Source organism: Leguminivora glycinivorella, chromosome 3, assembly GCF_023078275.1.
Source record: "Leguminivora glycinivorella isolate SPB_JAAS2020 chromosome 3, LegGlyc_1.1, whole genome shotgun sequence".
NCBI classification, from domain to species: Eukaryota; Metazoa; Arthropoda; class Insecta; order Lepidoptera; family Tortricidae; genus Leguminivora; species Leguminivora glycinivorella.
Genome location: NC_062973.1, coordinates 25,844,848 through 25,865,701, shown reverse-complemented (window position 1 = coordinate 25,865,701; position 20,854 = coordinate 25,844,848). Strand labels below are relative to the sequence as shown.

The 20,854-nt window shown below is 38.1% G+C and overlaps 1 protein-coding gene across 3 annotated transcripts in view; it reads left to right on the top strand.

Moving 5' to 3' along the window:
* Positions 1–19,902, top strand: part of LOC125224877 (katanin p60 ATPase-containing subunit A1-like) — a 29,727-nt gene extending 9,825 nt beyond the window's left edge. The window contains exons 1-8 of one of the 3 annotated variants that reach the window (XM_048128379.1): positions 12,316–12,585; positions 13,842–14,053; positions 14,908–15,230; positions 16,347–16,526; positions 16,842–16,984; positions 17,491–17,600; positions 17,993–18,119; positions 18,733–19,902. In XM_048128379.1, the coding sequence (XP_047984336.1) occupies positions 12,428–12,585; positions 13,842–14,053; positions 14,908–15,230; positions 16,347–16,526; positions 16,842–16,984; positions 17,491–17,600; positions 17,993–18,119; positions 18,733–18,931 (1,452 nt within the window). In that variant the 5' untranslated portion in view covers positions 12,316–12,427 and the 3' untranslated portion in view covers positions 18,932–19,902. Of the gene's footprint in view, positions 1–12,315; positions 12,586–13,841; positions 14,054–14,745; positions 15,231–16,346; positions 16,527–16,841; positions 16,985–17,490; positions 17,601–17,992; positions 18,120–18,732 lie in introns of those variants that run through there. The other 2 variants (XM_048128377.1, XM_048128378.1) reach the window with 2 other exon arrangements.
* Positions 19,903–20,854: the final 952 nt, after the last annotated feature.

The window sequence follows — 20,854 nt, the reverse complement described above, 5'->3', positions numbered from 1 at the left end:
CATGCGCGGAAAGCCGGCGGACGCTGGCTTTGGGGAATAGACCTTTATGTAGGGTTTTAAAGATCTGTGCACGACCCTGTAAATGACGAATAACAGTTCGGGAGTAGAAAAACTTATTTAAATACCGGGGATCAATACATACGCGAATTTTATTGTTCTTCTTTTTGGTTACAACAGTAGAGTTGACCCACTCCATCGGATCCTCATTTTTTGTAATTATTTGTTGTCTCACCATATTTTCCAATTCTTCTTTAAGGTTTTGTCTTAGTGCTATAGGGACCCGACGAGGTGGATCGGCTCTGGGAATTGCATTTTCCTGTAATACAATTTTATAAGGTTTTTTAAAACAGCCAATGCCATTGAACAAATCAGTATATTCCGACATAATTTTATTTGTGTCGGTGTTATCTGACACACGAATAGTGTCGACCATGTTCCTAGTAACTAATTTCAATTTCACGCATGATCGTAGACCTAGGATAGTCATGCATTCTGTACTCACAATAACAAATTGAATATTATCATACTTTCCATTTTCGAGGTAAGATTTGATGGTGCACACACCTTTGACAGGTATGCATTTATCATGAAGTGTCACCAATTTAATGCGCTTACTAACTATGAATTTTTCATCAAGATTGAGAGACTTGTATGTAGCTAAGGACATGCAGTTTACTTGGGCGCCTGTATCTAGTTTAACATTTATATTTTTATTATTAATAATAAATGTCTCAATCCACTCACATTCACACTCGCTATTGATGCAGCCTACGAAGTAAGTCTCCTCGCTGTCCATGTCGACGTCCTCACTTGGTTGTTGCACTATCGCTGCAACTTGTCTGTTCCTGCAAACTTTTGCAAAGTGATTAGGGATGCCACACTTTTGGCATTTGCAACCCATGGCTGGGCATTGATGAGTACGATCCCAGTTATTGCCACAACGATAGCATTTTCTCATCTTGATGCTTCTTGTTCTTGACGTGTTGACAGGATTGACGTGTTTGACGTCGTGAATCGGCGTTGAGCTGACGTTGAGCACGGAGGTTGCAGGTATCTCGTTCGTTAGTTCTGCGACTTGTTTTTGGGATAATTCGGCCGCTCTGCACATAGTGATTGCCTTTTGGAGGGTTAGATCTTCCGTGCGCAGTAGCCTCTCCTTCATAGCGGAATTGGCTAATCCTATTACTATGACATCCCGCACGAGTTCTTCCCTCTTATCACTAAAGTTGCATGTCATGCTTTTATTTTGAAGGTCAGTAAGAAATTCATCAAACGACTCGGTAGGTCCTTGTGCCCTCGTGAAGAATTTGTGGCGCTGCATGGTAATATTAACTTTTGGGATGAAATAAGAATTGAATTTCTTTAGGACCTCATCGAAGGTTTGTTTTGTATCTAAATTAAATGAGATATATATCTCTACTCCTTTATCACCCATGTTGTGGAGTAATAATGCGATCTTACGATCGTCGGAAACTGTTTCCAGGTCCTCGGCAAGAAGATATATTTTAAATTTTTGGACCCATAGTTTCCAATTCTCCTCCATGGATTCCGTAAATTCCAGGGGTCGGAGGAAGGCATGCCGCTGTGAGTATTGTGGACGGGGTGGGGATTGGGGAATAGTAGGAATAATAGTATCTTTGCTCGACTCACCCATTGTTATGTCTATCTATAGTATTTATACTTCTGACACCATGTTTAATCACTATGAATATTTATATAAAATAATAAGACAATGATTGTCAAGCCATTATTTATTCGACTGATTCCAAATACGAATTGTACCATAAACTAGAACCATAGATAACGTAACACTTTCTGAGTTAAGTAATACGGCTCTCACTTGGGCAGCCCATGGTAACGGTACTGGGCTCGATTTGACCTCCTTCACTCATCGCGTGAGCCCCCAATTACTAAACTTTCTCTCCAATTTTCAGTCTTATTTCCCTGGTATACGTTTCAAAATGTAGATTAACAGAAAACTGGACAAAGGGTTCACAAAGAAAGCCCTGTGGGTATTATTACAAACGGAAGTGGTCCAAATTATTTGTAGGTGCCACTTATGCAACTGTAAGTTTTTTAGTACAGTCGCCAAGAATAACAATGAAGTCCGCAAATATAATACTTCAATATCTGGGCGACGGAGCTTCGCTCGGTTCTATTTTAATATATCGTCTTTAGATAAACAAAAACTCTTATAAATACAAAAACAAAAAAAAGACAAAAAACAAAAATTTAATTTCTAGCCGGGATTCGAAACCCTGACACACCTACGATCTATCTGCGTACATTAGACCGACCTCGTACGACTGAGCTAAGCGGAATCGATGCGCGCGTGGCGAAATTAACGACCATATTTTACGTTTACTAACGCGAAAGAAGAACTCATGAAAACTCGAAAATTCGCATTTTCCGGGATCTAAGGCTACGCTAGATCGATTTTTCACCCCGAAAACCCCCACATAACAAATTTCAGCGAAATCGTTAGAGCGGTTTCCGAGATCGTCGGTATATATAAATAAATAAATAAATATACAAGAATTGCTCGTTTAAAAGTATAAGATACTTATACTTCATACTTATTTATTCATAAAGCCAATTTACATAATATTGTATAGATATGCGTGAGACACAGCCCCTGTGGCACAGTTTCTCGAAGTTATTAAAGTCCTGTTTATTTTAAAAGTTTACCAACAGTTATTACAATGAATCTTATGTAGTTTATACTAAAACTAAGCATTAAGCACATGTTTAATGTATAACTTATTACAGGTAAACGCAACATGCAGTTATTTAAGACCAGCAAGTCTTTTTAGACCTCTTATTTTAGCCTCATTTGGACGTAGTTACGCAGAAACGTTCCATTCCACATGAAATTGTCATTGAGTTTTAGACCTTGTATGAAAAACAAAAGTCTTTCATTTCAATGATAATTTCAGATGGATTGGAACGTTTCTGCGTAACTACGTCCATTTACATAGTGTCCTCCTGCTGAGCAAAGGCCTGATAGGAAAGTTCAGAATATAGAAAAGTGATTTGGGTTGACTTCAAAATTTTAACTTGGGTTCATTTTTTTTATAGCCTATTTGTTTCCCACTACTGGGCAAAGGCTTCCCCTGTTTTCCGCCACTCGTCACGGCTCTTTGCATGCTCCCGCCAATCGCCACAAATGCCACAATTTGTGGCGATTTTAACTTCTAACAAAGGAAAAAAACAATAATGAAACAAAAAAATCTATGAGTCGCTACCGACTTTCACAGGAATGGAATAAAATACATCTTTTCACATACAATCAAGTAATACTCATTTTGAAACTTATTTCTCAATATTAAAAGAACCATAATGGAATTTTCCTTGACCATACATATTTGATCAACCATTAAAAAATTGTGGCACCATTAGCTGTCTAGACGTCCGTTCTATGTTACCTAAATACCCTACAAACGATTAGAACTGTTTCACAATAAACCAACATGTAGAATCTCTTAATAACAACTATCGTGCTTTAGAACAACATGGTTCTAACTTTTGTACGTGTAGGTACAATCCGCATTACTGAAATGGTTAGAACTCTGTCATATTCCGTTTTCATAGTGCTTCGCTTAGCGTCGACTGTTTAGGTTTAGAATGAAATGGTTCTAACTTTTTTGTACGTACAATCGTGTCGGGAATATAAAGGGGTGTCCATATATCATGGTATCTGATCTGAATTATACAGGCTGTATATATAGGGTGTTGCGTGGAAGTCCAGCCTTGAGGGTAGTTTCACGGTTTTGTAAACAAATGAGTTTGACCTTGAGGTTATGACTGATGATTTAGGTTATTTTTATAACATTTTTATACAAAATAGGGAAAAATGTTATTGCCAGGTTTTAAGCCACTATTACGTAATTTTAGGCATTTATTAATTTGGACAATAATTTAGTACATATCTTAATTACTTGGCACCTACCTACATGTTTTACTTTGTAAGTATATTCATTTTATACTGACGTCTGCCAATAGAGCAGAGCAGGTATTCTGTACATGTATATCTGTTTAGATGGGTTCTGGCAGAGAATTGCAATGATATATTTGGTCCTTCGAACCGGATTATGTAAGAAAACCCTCCTACAAAACTGTTTTTAATCCCCGACGCAAAAACGACGGGGTGTTATAAGTTTGACGTGTCTGTCTGTGTGTCTGTCTGTCTGCTTTGCCTACCTGTCTGTTTGTCTGTCTGTCTGTGTGAGTGTCTTTCTGTGGCATCGTAGCTCCCGAACGGATAAACCGATTTAGATTTAGTTTTTTTTGTCTGAAAGCTGAGTTAGTCGGGAGTGTTCTAAGCCATGTTTCATGAAAATCGGTCCACTATGTCGCGGTAGGGTGTTTTTCCAAAATTTTAATTTTGTGGTTAGGTTTTTTACATTAACTAATATAATATACTAAATAATAAATAAATAAATAAAATTGCTTTAAACCATACATTACATTTCATATATAATGATAGTAACACGAACATACTTATGTATTAGGTTTGTAACACAATTAGGTAAGGGGTAGAGCCTCTGCATCCCGAACTATATTATGTTATACGTCATATACATAGTTACATTATAAACAAGAAATAAATAACAGAATAATGCTCATATTTCCCGTTGTCTCAAGGCAAATAAAAATAGAAACGTCATTCTACGGAATCAACTTAACTTTAATCAACCTAAGTGCATGTCCTTTTTTCCTTTGTTACACTGCAAAGTATGTGTGACATTTATAAGTATACCTAGATATTTTTCTGACACGAACAATGTGACACTACTAGTGATTTCCTTCCGATATTTAGTTCATCGATAACTTACATTATAATTATGTCATTCATTATTATAATTATGTCAAAGAGGATCGAGTATTATAGAGAGTTACTGTCAAAGTAAAATGTGTAATCACAGTGCATAGACTGCCATCTCTCGACACAGGCTTAAAACTTTTGAACCTCAGTTTTGACAATTTGGCCCATATTCTAAGCTTGATATGTTTTAAAATGTCAAATATTAATATTAGCGCCAAGCCATCTAGACTTTACCTGTCTATACGGAGTTATATATTATGTCATGAATTATTGTCGTGACACTGAATCTTGAGTAGTTTCATGTGCTCTTCCTACCCAGTTTAGGGAAAATAGGCTTGAATTTATGTGTAAGTATATAAAATTAATGTTTTATACAAATGTCACATGTTTGAAAATAAATGGACAATAATAATAAAACGAACCATATTTTAATAGTTTACATAAGTTCTTACATTATTATACAAGATTTTAGAGATTATTATTAGGGGTAATTAATAACCTTATATAAGGCTATTTATCGATAAAAGGATTGACGATATTTTTATTTTGTCAAGCCCTTACAACTTGACGTTCGTGCCAGAAAAATATCTAGGTAATAAGTATACGATACCACATTGTCATTTACCATAGCATAAAGACGAAATTTACTCGTATTTTCAAAGTTTTGTGGCCTCAACGAGGATCGACTATAATAGGCTAGTTTCCTATACTTAAAATAAAATATTTTATGCAGTACACGAAATAAAGCACCACATAATTTAGTAGAATAATATGGACAGTGGTTCTGTTTCAACATAATTTCTATTTAATAAGTCGCAGAGAAAGATATAAAGTAAATGAATTGACCGTGACGTCACTCCTCAGTATTTCATAGTTCATAGTAATTCCATATTAGCAAATCGTTTTGACAGTTCTTAAAAAGAAGCTGATTTGACTAGTAGTAGGAAACTAGCCTATTACTAACTGTTAAAGTAAAATGTGTAGTCACAGTCTCACAGTGTATCTTAGACCGTTTTCACATTATCCGATCCGATATCGGACGTCGGAAGGATTTCAATGGAAAAAATCCAAGATGGCGCCTGTAATGTATGGGATATCGGTGCGACATCCGATATCGGATCGGATAATGTGGAAAGGCACTTAAACTAGTTAAACTACCTTCTCTCGACACAAGATTAAAACTTTTGAGTCTTCATTTTGACAGTTTGGCTCATATTTATTCTTAACTTGATATTGTGTTCAAATTGTCAAATCAGCAATTCTCAAAAAGTTTGTACAAAAATTAAGGAAAAAGTTAAATTTGTTTTTTTTTAATTCCTACGTTGTTACCAAGATTTTTTTGATGAATTGAGATTTTAGTAAGTTTTATTTCATCATTAAGGTTCTCTAGTATCTATATTTTCTTAATAGGCTAGTTTCCTACTAGTCAAATCAGCTTCTTTTTAAGAACTGTCAAAACAATTGCTAATATGGAATTAGCGCCATCTAGTCTTGACTTTAGATCACAGTTTAAATTGAACAGTCGTCATCGGAGTATCAGAGCGCCCGAAGTGTTCACAAATTTCTGATTACGACTCTATTGCCATGCCATTAGAGGCGTGTTAAAATCTTTTTAAACACCTCGTGCGCTCTGATACCTATATCTGGGTACGTAGCCGAATGGCACAAACGCTCACGAAACGAAACGCTCGTAGATATCTATCTCTATCGCTCGTGCTTATTGGCGCGACAGAGCCAGACTACCTTTCACGGCGTTTCGTTTTCGTTTCGCGTCGCAGAAAAGCCATTCAGCTACGGCAGCTGATAGCCTAGCTGAAATTGTCCTTTACGCCCACTGCTGGATAATTGAGACAATTGTATCATTGTATCTTCCTTCAGAAAAATAAACTTTAAAACGTTTAGACTGTGTCTTATTTGCATTGAAACATCGCTCAAAACATAGTCTTTTGATGACCAAGCCGGTCTGCTGTTTCAAAAGGTCGTATGTGCATACGATTTTCATAATAACATAGGACTTTTTTATAAATACATATAGACCCGTGGGATGGATGTCAAGTTTAATGGAGATTGGCAAATGCGTTACCTCGTTATTCACTTGTTTTTAAGATTGACACTTCTGCTTTGTAACTATGTTATTTGCGTATCAGCAGTTAGGTGCTTATATTATGATTAAAATAAATTGTAGGTGTGTAGGTTTCGTAACATACGCCTCGGAGGTGATATAGTCATCCTACGAGGCGTCTTGACCAATTCTAAGGACAAGCAGTAGGTTGGTCAAAGACAGCTTCCGCTCTGGGGGTCTTATTGCCGCCGATTCGAATCCGGCCTTCGCCACTGGTGATGTCCGTCATTTTTTCATTAATATATGACATCTTATTTCGATTTTTAATTTATATATAGTAATGTGACTACTTAAAAACCTAAAAATCAAAATATTTGTTTAAATTATTTGATTTGATCCCATAGTTGCGTGTTTTATTATACTTAAGGTCGAAGAGAAACGGTTTTTTTATATTTTCTTTCAACATTTTTTCTTCAAAAATATGCCTTCCATTTGTAGAGGTTTACAATTTTCTTAACTATTTTAAATTTCAAGTTGATAGCATTAGTAGTTCTTGAGATATTTAGTATTGTGACAGACGGACGGACAGACGGACAGAGTCGCACCATAAGGGTTCCTTTTGTACATACCCTTTCCTGTTCCTTGTGTTCTCGAGGCTGAGGCGTAGGGTTAGAGCCGGCGTAGCTTTATTTGACGTTCATATGCGCATTGTAATATGCCTACTTGAAAAATAAATATTTCATTTTCATTTTCATTTTTTTTTACCTTATTGGTACGGAACCTTAGAAACGGCAGAGAGAAGAAAACGCAATAGTAATCAAACTAGTCCACAGACAAGAACCTGGAGTGTTTGGGAGTGCGATGAGATGATGGCAGTCTGAACATTAAACAACAACCGTGTATGGAATACAAATCGGTTTATTTGGATTATGTCGACAAATATTAGTTTTTGGATAATCTATATTACACGTGTTCTTATCGCTCTAGCGCTAGTTTTCGACGAGTGTCAACATGTCAGCTCAGTGTCGCTGTTGTATTTTATAAAGGCGGCTATACACTAATGTAGATGGTCGCCACAAGCGCAAACGTTGACGCTCCATATCTTATCGTAGGTACCTAGTTATATTTCTATCCCTCTTCCGTACTTCTGTGACAGAGTACGTATCGTTCGCCCCGTAGCGTCCACGATTGTTCCTACTATTGGCTATCGGCCGTGATCAGAAAGAAATTACATGAGTTTAAAATTTGTCCATACAACTACCCCTTCACTGAGAACTTAATCGATTAATGTACCCCTCAATAGACACCCTGAAGACCTACTGATCGGCAATTACCTCATCACCTGTGCTGTTTACACGATATATGTGCCAAAGGTCGTCGCCCGGAGTTCATTGCCCCGCTCATTCATAGCTAATGCAATCGATGGCTTTGAAGAAGGACATGTAGTGTAAAGTAGAAGAGTCGTATGTACGGAGGGGTGGACAATTGGTTTTTTGGTTATAAACTGCAATGTCTCGTGCATTTTCATAGTTATAGCTTCCTCTTTTCTTATGCGCACTGCCAAGGAATGGAATTCCTTGCCGGCGGCTATATTTCCGAGCTCATATAACCCGGCAAGCTTCAAATCAAGAGTGAACAACAGGCATCTTCTGGGTGAGCTCACTCCATCGTCATCATAGGCCACGTCTTCTCCTTTGGCTATTCCGTGGCCAAGAGTAAGCCCATTTATATTTAAAAAAAAAGAAGACTGGAAGTTCTATGTTGCTGTCAATTACTTAGTAATAACACAGTATAATAAAGAGTACTATCGTACAGTATGGCCACTCCCGCTCCCCGCTGAAAGTGCCGCCCACCCCCTCTTGGTTACCTCACAGTTACCGCCTGTCAAAAACGCGAACAGTCGACCTGTCATATTTCACTCATACAAGCATGGTACGCGTTCACCTACACGAGCTTAGATTGTGTGCTAGGAACGCGCCTCTTTCATAAATTTGATCGCCAGTGTCCGAGGTGTGGTAATAATTTAACTTAGGGCATTCATCTTAATTTACATATATATGAGAGCTACCTATACCTATCATTAGAAATGTTAGCATTAGAATGTTCCAACATGAATTACATATTTATTAAAAAACCGGCCAAGAGCGTGTCGGGCCACGCTCAGTGTAGGGTTCCGTAGTTTTCCGTATTTTTCTCAAAAACTACTAAACCTATCAAGTTCAAAACAATTTTCCTAGAAAGTATTTATAAAGTTCTACTTTTGTGATTTTTTTCATATTTTTTAAACATATGGTTCAAAAGTTAGAGGGGGGGGACGCACTTTTTTTCCTTTAGGAGCGATTATTTCCGAAAATATTAATATTATAAAAAAACAATCTTAGCAAACCCATATTCATTTTTTAATACCTATCCAACAATATATCACACGTTGGGGTTGGAATGAAAAAAATATCAGCCCCCACTTTACATGTAGCGGGGGTACCCTAATAAAACATTTTTTTCCATTTTTCATTTTTGCACTTTGTTGGCGTGATTGATATACATATTGGTACCAAATTTCAGCTTTCTAGTGCTAACGGTTACTGAGATTATCCGCGGACGGACGGACGGACGGACGGACGGATGGACAGACAGACATGGTGAAACTATAAGGGTTCCTAGTTGACTACGGAACCCTAAAAAAGACCAATGAATATCGACTAACAATAGGTAGAAATTCTAGAACTAATCTAGTATTTAGGCAGCCAGAACCATTAGCCTGTTGTAACAAATTTTATTATTTGTCACTAGAATTTATTTAATTCGGTTATGAGTCATAGCAGAACAGTTATGACGCACCACACTGGTGATGTTGCGTAGTGCTGTTCCGTTTTCTCACACATATTGATTTGAAAGGGATGTCACTACATGTTGCCAATTTTTAATTTCTACTCTTTTTGGTCAGACTGTACCGAGATCATAGAAGTAGGATGACAGCGTAAGCGAAATGATAGGTCTGTGACAGAGATGACTGAGATGTTTCAGGACGTCACACGACGTCATATGACGCATACTGGCGATGCACGATGTTACAACTAGTTACAAGATATGTTTAGGTCGGAGGACATCGCACGTTGCTGTCAGATTTCTCAAGACATCATAAAACGTCTCATGAGTCTTATGACGTACGCTAGTGATATGCTAGCGATGTTGCAAATTATGTTTAACAAGATGTCTTAGGACATCGCACGATGTTGCCAGATTTCTTATGACGCACTAGCGATATTGTCAGACATGTTTAGAGAGTTGTCACAGGACGTTTCATGACGCACACTGGCGGATTATTTTAATTATATTTAACTAGCTTTTACTCGCGGCTTCGCTCGCGTTAGAAAAAGAAGCCTATGTCACTCTCCATCCCTTCAACTATCTCCACTTAAAAAATCACGTCAAATCGTCGCTCCGTTTTGCCGTGAAAGACGGACAAACAAACAGACACACACACTTTCCCATTTATAATAGATACTAGCTTTGGCCCGCGGCTTCGTCGCATTAGAAAGAGACAAAAAGTAGCCTATGTCACTCTCCATCCCTTCAACTATCTCCACTTAAAAAAATCACGACAATTTGTCGCTCCGTTTTGCCGTGAAGGACGGACAAACAAACAGACACACACTTTCCCATTTACAATAGAATATTAGTATGGATTACCTTTTATTTAGAAGTCGGCAGAATCAATATACTTATACATAAGTAGAAATTATTTGATTTGATCATCAGCATCAGTGACTCACCCATACACTAGTAGAAACAATGTCACCAAAGATAATCGAATGAATCCCCAATAAATTTCGACAACCTCTGACCCACATAGGCTACATTGACCGCATGGTCATTAGGGCTATAATCGACCCTTGATAGTTGACCTAGAAGTGAGCCTTGAATTCACCTTTTATTTGCTTCAAAGGTTACTTGTTCAATAGCTTTTTAATTTTAGGTTTTTGGTGACAATATTCGTTTACCTTTGACCGACGTGACAATTTAATGCTATTTACCCATGTGAGTGTGGTGAGACTGGGGCTAGGCTAGACTAGGCTTTGGGATTGAAACTACATGTAATTATTTTATTACCTACTAGCTTTTGCCCGCGGCTTCGCTCCCGTTAAATTCGAAATTTGTGGACTGCTCCATACAAACTTCCACCCCCTATTTTAGAGAAGTGGGGGGTTAGAAAGAGATAAAAAATGGCCTATGTCACTCTCCATCCCTTCATATATCTCCACTTAAAAAATCACGTCAATTTGTCGCTCCGTTTTGCCGTGAAAGACGGACAAACAAACAGACACATAAACTTTCCCATTTATAATATTAGTATGAATGTCATGGGCTATTGAAGACCTTGTGGCTGCACCTAACATCATCGGCGAGACTATAGCCCATCGTCTCCGTTGGCTCGGCCACGTTTTAAGAATGGAGGATGATCGTGGTGCGAAAAGGGCATACCTAGGTCTCTAGGACGGAGGCCAAGTGGACGACATAGATATCGTTGGGGTGATGCCGTTGAAGCGGATCTGCACGATCTCCAAGCAGACAACGTGAGGGACGTCGCTAAAGATCGAGATAATTCGCGTACACTCGTGTCGGAGGTCAAGACTCATTTTGGGTCGCTGCGCCAATAAGTAAGTAAGTATAACGTCATGGGCTAACAACAACATACAATCACGCCTGTATCCCATAAAGGGGTAGGCAGAACACATGAAACTACTAAAGCTTCAGTGCCACTCTTGGCAAATACGGGGTTGAAAGAAAACGAAACTGTGACATTGCAGTGACAGGTTGCCAGCCTCTCGCCTACGCCACAATTTAACCCATATCCCATAGTCGCCTTCTACGACACCCACGGGAAGAAAGGGGGTGGTGAAATTCTTAACCCGTCACCACACAGGCTAGGCATGGGCTAACAATACATCATATTCCATGCGTTTCTATTATACCCTACTAACCTTTAGATCCATTCCTAGTTATCCTGTCTGTACGTTACATCATGATAACTACTACAGAAGGGAGTTAGATGAAATTATTCCTGTCTATACTTGGTTGCAAGTATCTCATTGAATATTAAGCCAAGGGTCTAGTATAAATAGACTACCTACGCTACATAAAACAAAGTCGTGGGTAAAAGATTGTTAGTAAAAACATACAAAAAAATATAATAACATGAAGCCGCTTCGTAGAAGTCTAACACTGAACAAGAAATCAAACGATAATGATGATCTGATAAATTATGCTCACCTACTTTTCCATAACTAGTCCAGTCAAGGACCTCCTTACTACAAAAACACCTTGATTCTCAATTCCAACCATTTCTACCATTCTAAAGCTTATAGAAATAAAGTACAAATTCATTAAAAAACTCCATAAAGGGCGGCAAAGTGATTATGGCCGTACGCAACGGTCAACGTCAAGGAACATTTCCGCAACACCGTTGCTAGGCAACCGCCGTCAAACAACACTGTCACACACCCAGCTCACAATACATAATTGACCAAAGCAATGATTTTATGACAATAGAACTGAATGTATGTAGCTCTCACGCCTCTCCGATGATTTTAGCACGTTTCTGTAGGATTTGGAAAACGGCGATGGATTTCGGTTTCGGCGACTTCTTGTACCCGAATGTCAGGGGGTTGAGGCAGTTTTTTGAACATGAACCACACAGGTAAGAAGGTCACGGCATTTATAACATCGATATAGTTTCTTGCTTTTTGTACGTTTGCCAGGCACGGTATGAATATGAAATTCCTACTGAGGTCTGGGCTAGGTAAGGTAACAATTTTTTAGGGCTGATTTGTCAACTTTTCGTTGCGTAGATTTTGAAATTTGAAGGTGAAATGTGTATTGTCTTCGATCTTATTGAGTTAATTACCGGTATGTTTTAAAGAGCCAAAGGATTTTTGCTACAGATATGTATTAGTATGTTGTATGTCACTTTATGCCACTTTTGAGTCTTGCTGGCTCCTTTCGGAGTCAGCCAAATGGCATGATTCAAAGTTGCGTATATATTGATTTTTGACGTTTCGAAAGGATAAGTCAGTGAAAATAATCTCATAGCTTCGATAATCTTTTCAATTCTTATTAACAATGTTCGTATCACCTGCGGTAGATATCCTTATTAGTAACTAATGGCTTTAGAAATAATTATCAAGGTCAGCTTAATTTTGAGCTAGATGGATTTGGCTAAAAAAATCTAGTGACCAATATACGCAAACTCAGGATCCAATTAAAACTATACCAATTCAATACAGGTTGCAACCTCAACACACAACACGACATAATTTTTGGGTGTCGTTTAATAATGATAATAATAAATGAAATAGTGTAGCCTGACATTGTGATAATAGATCGACCGCAACGCCGGGCCGTGCTCGTTGACATCACCATCCCCCATGATGAGAATCTCGTGAAAGCCGAGAAGGACAAGTCCAGTAAGTACCTAGACTTGGCTCACGAGATAACCGCCATGTGGGATGTTGATTCGTCGATCATTGTTCCGATAGTCGTTTCTGCGAGCGGTCTCATAGCGAAGAGTCTCGACCAACATCTTAAGAGACTCTCGCTAGGTGGCTGGATCAAGGGTCAGATGCAGAAGGCGGTGATCTTGGACACGGCGCGGATAGTCCGACGGTTCCTCTCTCTGTAGTCCTAACCACCGGCAGCTTGGGCCCTGCCCCGCTGCTGGCGGCACCCTAGGTTAGGTTTTTTATAATGTGTAATTTATATATTTTGTATTGTTTTAAAAGTGGTTTTGTATTTTACTTTTATATTCATATTATAAACAGCCTAACTTAAGACGAAAGATGAATAAAGGATAATGAAATAGAATTTCCTTCTTTTTCGTCTTAGGAATCTTGGTCATAGGAGCCAAGGTTTGGGAGATACAATTTTTTTTTCCTAAATCATCCATTTTTGTTGCAGTCCATCCTCCAGCTTCCACCACATGGCCCGAATGATGGACCGCATGATGCACGAGAGCCTCCAGCCCTTCGGTTTTGCTCGCATGAGCACCAGACGCGACAAGGAACCTCCTAGAGACGGTCTTCGGACCGAGAGGAGCGACACGCGAAGACAGAGGGCGGGGCAGCCTGACACACATGTCGCTAACGGGACGAGACATCCGCCAACACAAGGTATTTCATAGCTTTGTCACTTGTCACCCAAAAATCCAGCATTGCTCGCATTGAAGGCGCGACAGAGAAGCTTCTAGAGATGGTCTGAGAGGAAAGACATACGAAGACAGAGGGTGGGGCAGGCTGACACACATGTCGCTAATGGGACGAGACATCTACCGACACAAGGTATTTAATAGCTTTGTCACTTGTCACTCAAAGATAGCGTTACTAGCATTGAAGGTGCGACAAGGAATCTTCTAGAGATTTTTTAATATTTTCAAAAACTTTAAATTGTAGACGGAAACAGCCGAACTGTTTGACAGGCGTTATGTACAAAAAGACTGAAGATGAAATGGAGAAGTTTTACCAAGAACGAAAGGTGAAACTCCTTCGCTGCATGCAATCCGATCTCTTTTCCGCCTCACAGTAAAGCTTGTACACAATTTATCGTAATTTTAATAAGTAACTATTTTCTAGTCAGCGAGGATTGTGGTATGTTTCTCTTAACTAATTGGCTAATTTTTTCTATTAAATATAATGTATGAAATACACCAAAAATTTTGTTACACCGTCATTTGTACCCGTAAAATTTAGATGGTCTTACCACTCTCACATAGATAAGATGCAAAAATTCCTTACCCAACTCCTTCACTTATAACTTAAGAATGCATGTTTTGGCTTTAACGATGACTTATCTGACTTTGTTGCAGTGGTAAGACCAACGAACGTCACCACGTTCCAAGAGCAGCCCATGGATCAGGCCAAACAGGTAGACCCCACCACAGAGCGCTGGGCCGGCACACTTCGCCGGAGGGACCCAGACCTTCAACCAACACTACCATCAATAATTGCTACTAGAAAAACATCCACAGCGTCATCTGTAAGCAGCGGGAGGAAAACGCGATCCGTTGAAAGAATGCCGAAGACCTCAAGAGTCAGACAACTAGTTCCCATCAAGCCAATGGTCCGAAAACACGATGTACCGAATGAAGGAGGAGATGTAACGATTTTAGAGAAGGATGAGAAAGTCTTCGACGCGACGGGGTATGAGCTGCATCTTGTTGAGACATTGGAAAGGGATATACTTCAGAAGAATCCTGACGTGCGTTGGAGGGATGTCATTGGCTTGGATGATGCGAAATCTGTACTGCAGGAGGCAATGGTGTTGCCGCTTGTGATGCCCGATTACTTCAAGGTTAGCTCATTATATTATATCCAAATTTCAGTAGTTTGCATTAATGTATGTTGGATTGTCAATTGTATTATCAGCTGCATTGAAATAACCAACACCTGGTACCGTGAGTTCACATTTGTCGTGCAAAAGTAATTTCGTAATGACCCAAAGGAACAGCAATCTTAGCCTACTTTCCGGTAAATTGGAGATTTGCGTGATAGATGTTATCGTGCTTAAGTTGGCTCGGGCTTACCCGTTGACCATTACACAGTGTAACTTGATAATAGAAAATAAGAATAATGTTTGGTCAGAGCTGATAAGATGACAATCAAATGATTTACAGAACATTAGTCTTGTGTAGTCTTGTCTTGTGCACTGTCGCCATCAGATATATTAGAGCTGCCAAAGCTTTCAAAAATATCGGAACACTAACGTCTTGACATTTTCTGATATTTTTGTGTTTCAACTCCGATATATTTGATAGCGACTGTACCGGTAGAAAATATTCAAGTATTCATTGTTTTATCAAGCTCTAAGTTCATATAATAATTTTGATACAACTACCTAGATTGTTAGAGTAATCAGATATAAAAGTACTAGACGACGCAGGCTTGAATGTAGAATATACGGTATTTCAAACCGGTAGTTTTGTTTGCGTGACTATAATATTTTCAATGTCGCTTAATTGTCGGGTACTATAATACCTGGCGCAATGATTATAAGGCTCTAATTCATGTGAATATTTATTACCCTGCGCCTTTTCTAATAAAACTGCTACTCGAACTTAGTCCAAGAAAAAAAGCAAACAATTTTATAGCTTCAACAATATTTTTTTTCCCTATCTATATCAGAATTCTATATTTCACAATCAATATTATTATGAGCGGAAATAAGTTTTATGAGCGCAATGTGAAGATTTTTATTCATTTCTGCTAAATTTAATATTCCTGCATTCGTAACTCTTTATCAACCAGTACAAAAATGACGGTTGTTTGTTGATGATGATATTTATCTGCAATATGAACTTCCGTCGGACCGGGAACAGTGGAAATCCTTTCTGAGAGCCCTATGCCCCTGATGAGGGACAACAGGATAAAATCATCATCATCATCATCATGAACTTTGAAACTATTTCAGGGTATTCGACGACCATGGAAAGGAGTTCTTTTGACTGGTCCACCTGGTACCGGCAAAACTTTGCTCGCAAGGGCGGTGGCCACCGAATGCAGGACCACCTTCTTCAACGTATCGTCTGCTACGCTCACTTCTAAATATCGTGGAGATTCTGAGAAGCTTGTACGACTGCTGTTTGATATGGTAACTAAATTTGCTGTATGTTGAGTGTCTGACCAAGAAATCCTATTTTTAAATTGCCAAGTTATTCGTACGTGCAAATCTCCACGTCATGTTAAGCGACAAAATTAGATCTTTGAGTAGATTTCGCTGCAAATTATTTTCTAATAAATTTACCAGCTTGCATGTTGTTTAAGATATTATTGCCATTATATTATCAGTATTTAGGATATATAATAACAATACTATGTTGTGTGCAAAAATATTTTGCGAAAAAAGGAAAATATTGAATCTCTAAACTATCAACAGCTGGTGCCTAAATCTTTTATATATTTTCAGGCTGCTTTCCACGCTCCAAGCACGATATTCCTTGATGAAGTGGACTCGCTGTGCGCGGTGCGAGGCGCTGATTCAGAACACGAGGCCTCTCGACGGTTCAAAGCTGAACTGCTCATACAGATGGATGGACTGGCTGCTGCCTTGTAAGTGTTGATACTCGTAGTGGAATGTTTGTCAGCGATTCAACTGTTTGAAACTGAGTCCAATAAAAGTCATGTATACTGACGCACCAAGTACTTGTTGATAAAGTAGACTGGCTGTGCACGATGCGAGGCGCTGATTCAGAACAAGAGGCCTCGCTATGGTTCAAAGCTGAACTGCGCATACAGATGGATGGACTTATGGCTGGTCTGCCAGCCAATCAAACTAGGTGTCCAAATAGAAGTCATGCTGAGTCATGATATCCCAGGCAAGCAGCACTTGAGCAGACATTTTAATGTGTTAATTAATTTTATCCTATTTAATCGGCTTCATCTTCTTGTCCAGTAGAAGTCTTTATTCATATAAGCATGTTGACAACGATTGTTCCTGCGGTAGGTACAAGCAAAATCAAGATTTGAATCCACATTTGTTACTAAATATTATGATACATAAATGTTAAAGTGTAACTTTTGTATTCAGCTTGATACGAGATATTGGTATGTTTCAGCCACCGAGATAAGATCATCATGGTGCTCGCAGCCACCAACCATCCCTGGGACATCGACGAGGCCTTCCGAAGAAGGTTCGAGAAGAGGATCTACATTGGACTGCCTGATGGTACGATTGCTTTTCAAATTTAGGTGTTACAGAATAATACATAACAACAACAGTGAGAAGAAGTAAGAAGTCTACACTAAGACTAGTTTTAAAAGTCACCAAATCATTTAGTCACGCGCATGTGACAACCCAGCAGCGTGTTGCAGGCGTCCATAAACTAGTTACGGTGACCACTTTTCATCAGGCGGACCGTATGCCTGTTTGCTACCAACGTAGTATAAAAAAATCAAAGTCTAATTATCGTTCTATACATTTTATGAAAAGATTGATGTAGATACATCTGTGAATAAAAATACGGCTGCCATAGGTTTACGCTTATTTGTCAGATACTCAATATGATGCAGCCCGTCTTTGACAGTCGGTTCCAATATATTATGTTTTTGTTTTTATAGAAAGCACACGCGTGAAACTACTAAAGCTGAATTTAAGGGAAGTGGCTCTCGATCCTAATGTGGACCTTCCAGAACTAGCTACCAAACTTGAAGGTTACAGCGGATCGGACATCTGCAACCTCTGCAGGTACGAACTAAATAATTCAGCTGGATATAACGAAACCAAATCATCACCCAAGGAAAACGATTTTAAAATCGACTAAAGTTGTTCGCCACCACAGCGTAAAGTGTTAGAAAATGGAACACGCAATGAATCGGCTAATAAGCTTGCAGCTGATGCAACTGACCGTGACTGTAGAATTTTAGTCTATGTTTGATATCTATGAATAAAGTTCATTGGTCCACAATGCAAATATAAACGGGTTCAACTAAGCTGAATGGTGGATATTGAATACACACAGCTCTGGTAGATAATTCGAGTGGGTGACTTTTGGGTTGATAAACGCAGCGCAATTTTGTTGAATCGCATAATTCTCCCGAAACTATTTCAGTTCAATCTCTTTCATACTCGATTCTAAACCAACGTTGATTAAATTTACCAATATTGTGTTTTTTTTTTCTTTCTTTCGTGTATGATATTTATTTAAATTTATAATTTATATAATATAGTAGTGTGACTACTTGAAAAAACACAAATCGAAAAATATTCAATAAAATAATTTGGTTTGTTCCCTAGTTGTTACCAATATTAGGTTAAGGTTTAAATGAGAGTAGTACTTATCCAGCATTACCACTTCCAGAGACGCAGCAATGATGACGATGCGCCGCAAGATCGCCGGCAAATCCCCCGACCAGATCAGGCACCTGAAGCGCTCAGAGCTCGAAGCCCCCGTCTCGAAGGAAGACCTGGTAGCCGCCACGGAGAAGACCCGCCGCACGGTCTCCCAGGCTGACGTGGCCAGGTACACTGGCTGGATGCAGCGCCATGGCTGCTCCTAGCATAGGGCCGGCGCGTTGCATGCGCTGCTTATGAAGCTCAGGACTTAGGCACCATCTGTCTCTGTTTCAGTTTTGTGTGGCTTGCGTGGATGACAATCACACCACCGTCGCCGTCGCGTCGCATTGCGTGTCCGTCGTCCACGCAAGCCATGGCGTCAGGGTCGGTTGTACCAAACCATCCTTAACTGTTAAAAAATTCGCAAAATTTCTTACTATGCTGATTGTTTTATTAATTTGTTGAATCTGGTTGGTGCGCCTTGGCTATATGTTAATAATACAGTTGGTTTTTAGAATAATTACAAAAATATGATGCAATTTGATGCAATAAGTCCCTGAACACTGATTAAAGGTGATAGAAAAGTGAAGTTTATACAAAAGTTTTGTAACTAGCAGTTGGTCTTGTAAGAAAAGGTTGGTAAAGGATTTTTACATTATTGAAATAAATACGTTTGTAAAATTGATTAGTGTTTTGTTGATAATTAGAGTTTTTTACAGGTAGAATTAACGAGTTACAAGAAATTTTTGAAATGGAATTGGCTAAAGGAAGATTCCGAATTAGGTATTAATTATCTTTAAAACCTATTTAGTAAATATACGCAGATGGTGCCTAGGCTAGACTGAATTTAAATGGTTTTTTTAAGGAATAAGGTAGAATTTAGAGAGCTAAATTTAGAAGAGAAGACAAATTTGAATGTGAATAAGCAGAAATTGCGTAGAAATCGTCGAATAAAACTCTTATTGACTGAGCATCGCCATTTGAGCGAATAATGATTATTTAAAAGAGATGATGCTGTTTGGCATCACGCTATTCATACCGTATAAAGATTAGTGTAATTTTTTACTTAACAGAACTTTGAATAAAAATAATTGGTCTTTAGTTACAACTGTGGATGGGTGCATTAAAAACGTATCATAAATGCTACAATTTCACCTAAAGATATACAGTATAATGTAGATTTTTACCTGAAGCTATTCTGTTGAATTTGCAGGATGTTGAATGTTTGATGTTGAGTTCTTTTTATGTCCAAATTGCATAAAGTTGAATTTGCAGCTTGTTGAATCCTAAAATGTTGAATTTGCAGGAACCCTAAAATGTTGAAGAACCGTTATAAGAATTCAACATATTGCGAAACTGAAAAAAATCATTTCGGGATTTCATTTTATATTTTGGGCCAGAACCCAGCTTCTTATATTTTCAAGAAAGTTATACTTCTACTTTATTTAGATGTAATTGTATATATTCCTCTTTAACTTTTAACGATTAGTATATTATGATTCATATATCTTTTGACATATTCGACATTCGTAATAAGCAATCTTTGATGCACTTTGGCATCATAATATGATGTCTAATAAATAAGTTTTTATATGTTTATAAATGCCAGGTTACTGAAAGGTTGCTTCTTATTTCTAAAGGTAAGTGACGTCAATAAATAAAACCAAAATTATGTATAAATTTTGTTTATTGATGGATTCGTGAAATGTATAAGTGATAGTATCGTCTGTAAAAGTAATTTGATGTGTCACGTTATGTGCTATTAAACTGTAGATGAAACTTTAAATAAAAGTCGTAAAGAGTTTGCTTAGTTGTAGTTTTTTTTTTACCTTTTTTTAAATACAGGTTCTTGCGAGTCATATAAACGTAGCCGCGCAAAAATATCAACTGGTATTCTGATTCTGATCATAGCAATGAAAATTTTAATGTAAGGCCCCTGAATACATATCCAAGCTAATTCTCGCCCATCGTTATTCATTACATATATTATAGTATATTTATTTTGCCTAAATATACCTATATTTTTTCTATCGAAAGGCACTAAAAGATATAAGAAAATTTTAACATATAAAATCATCAATAAATCTTTGGTTTCAAACGATAAACATATTTAAACAAAAATAACAAACTTTCTTAACCTACAATAT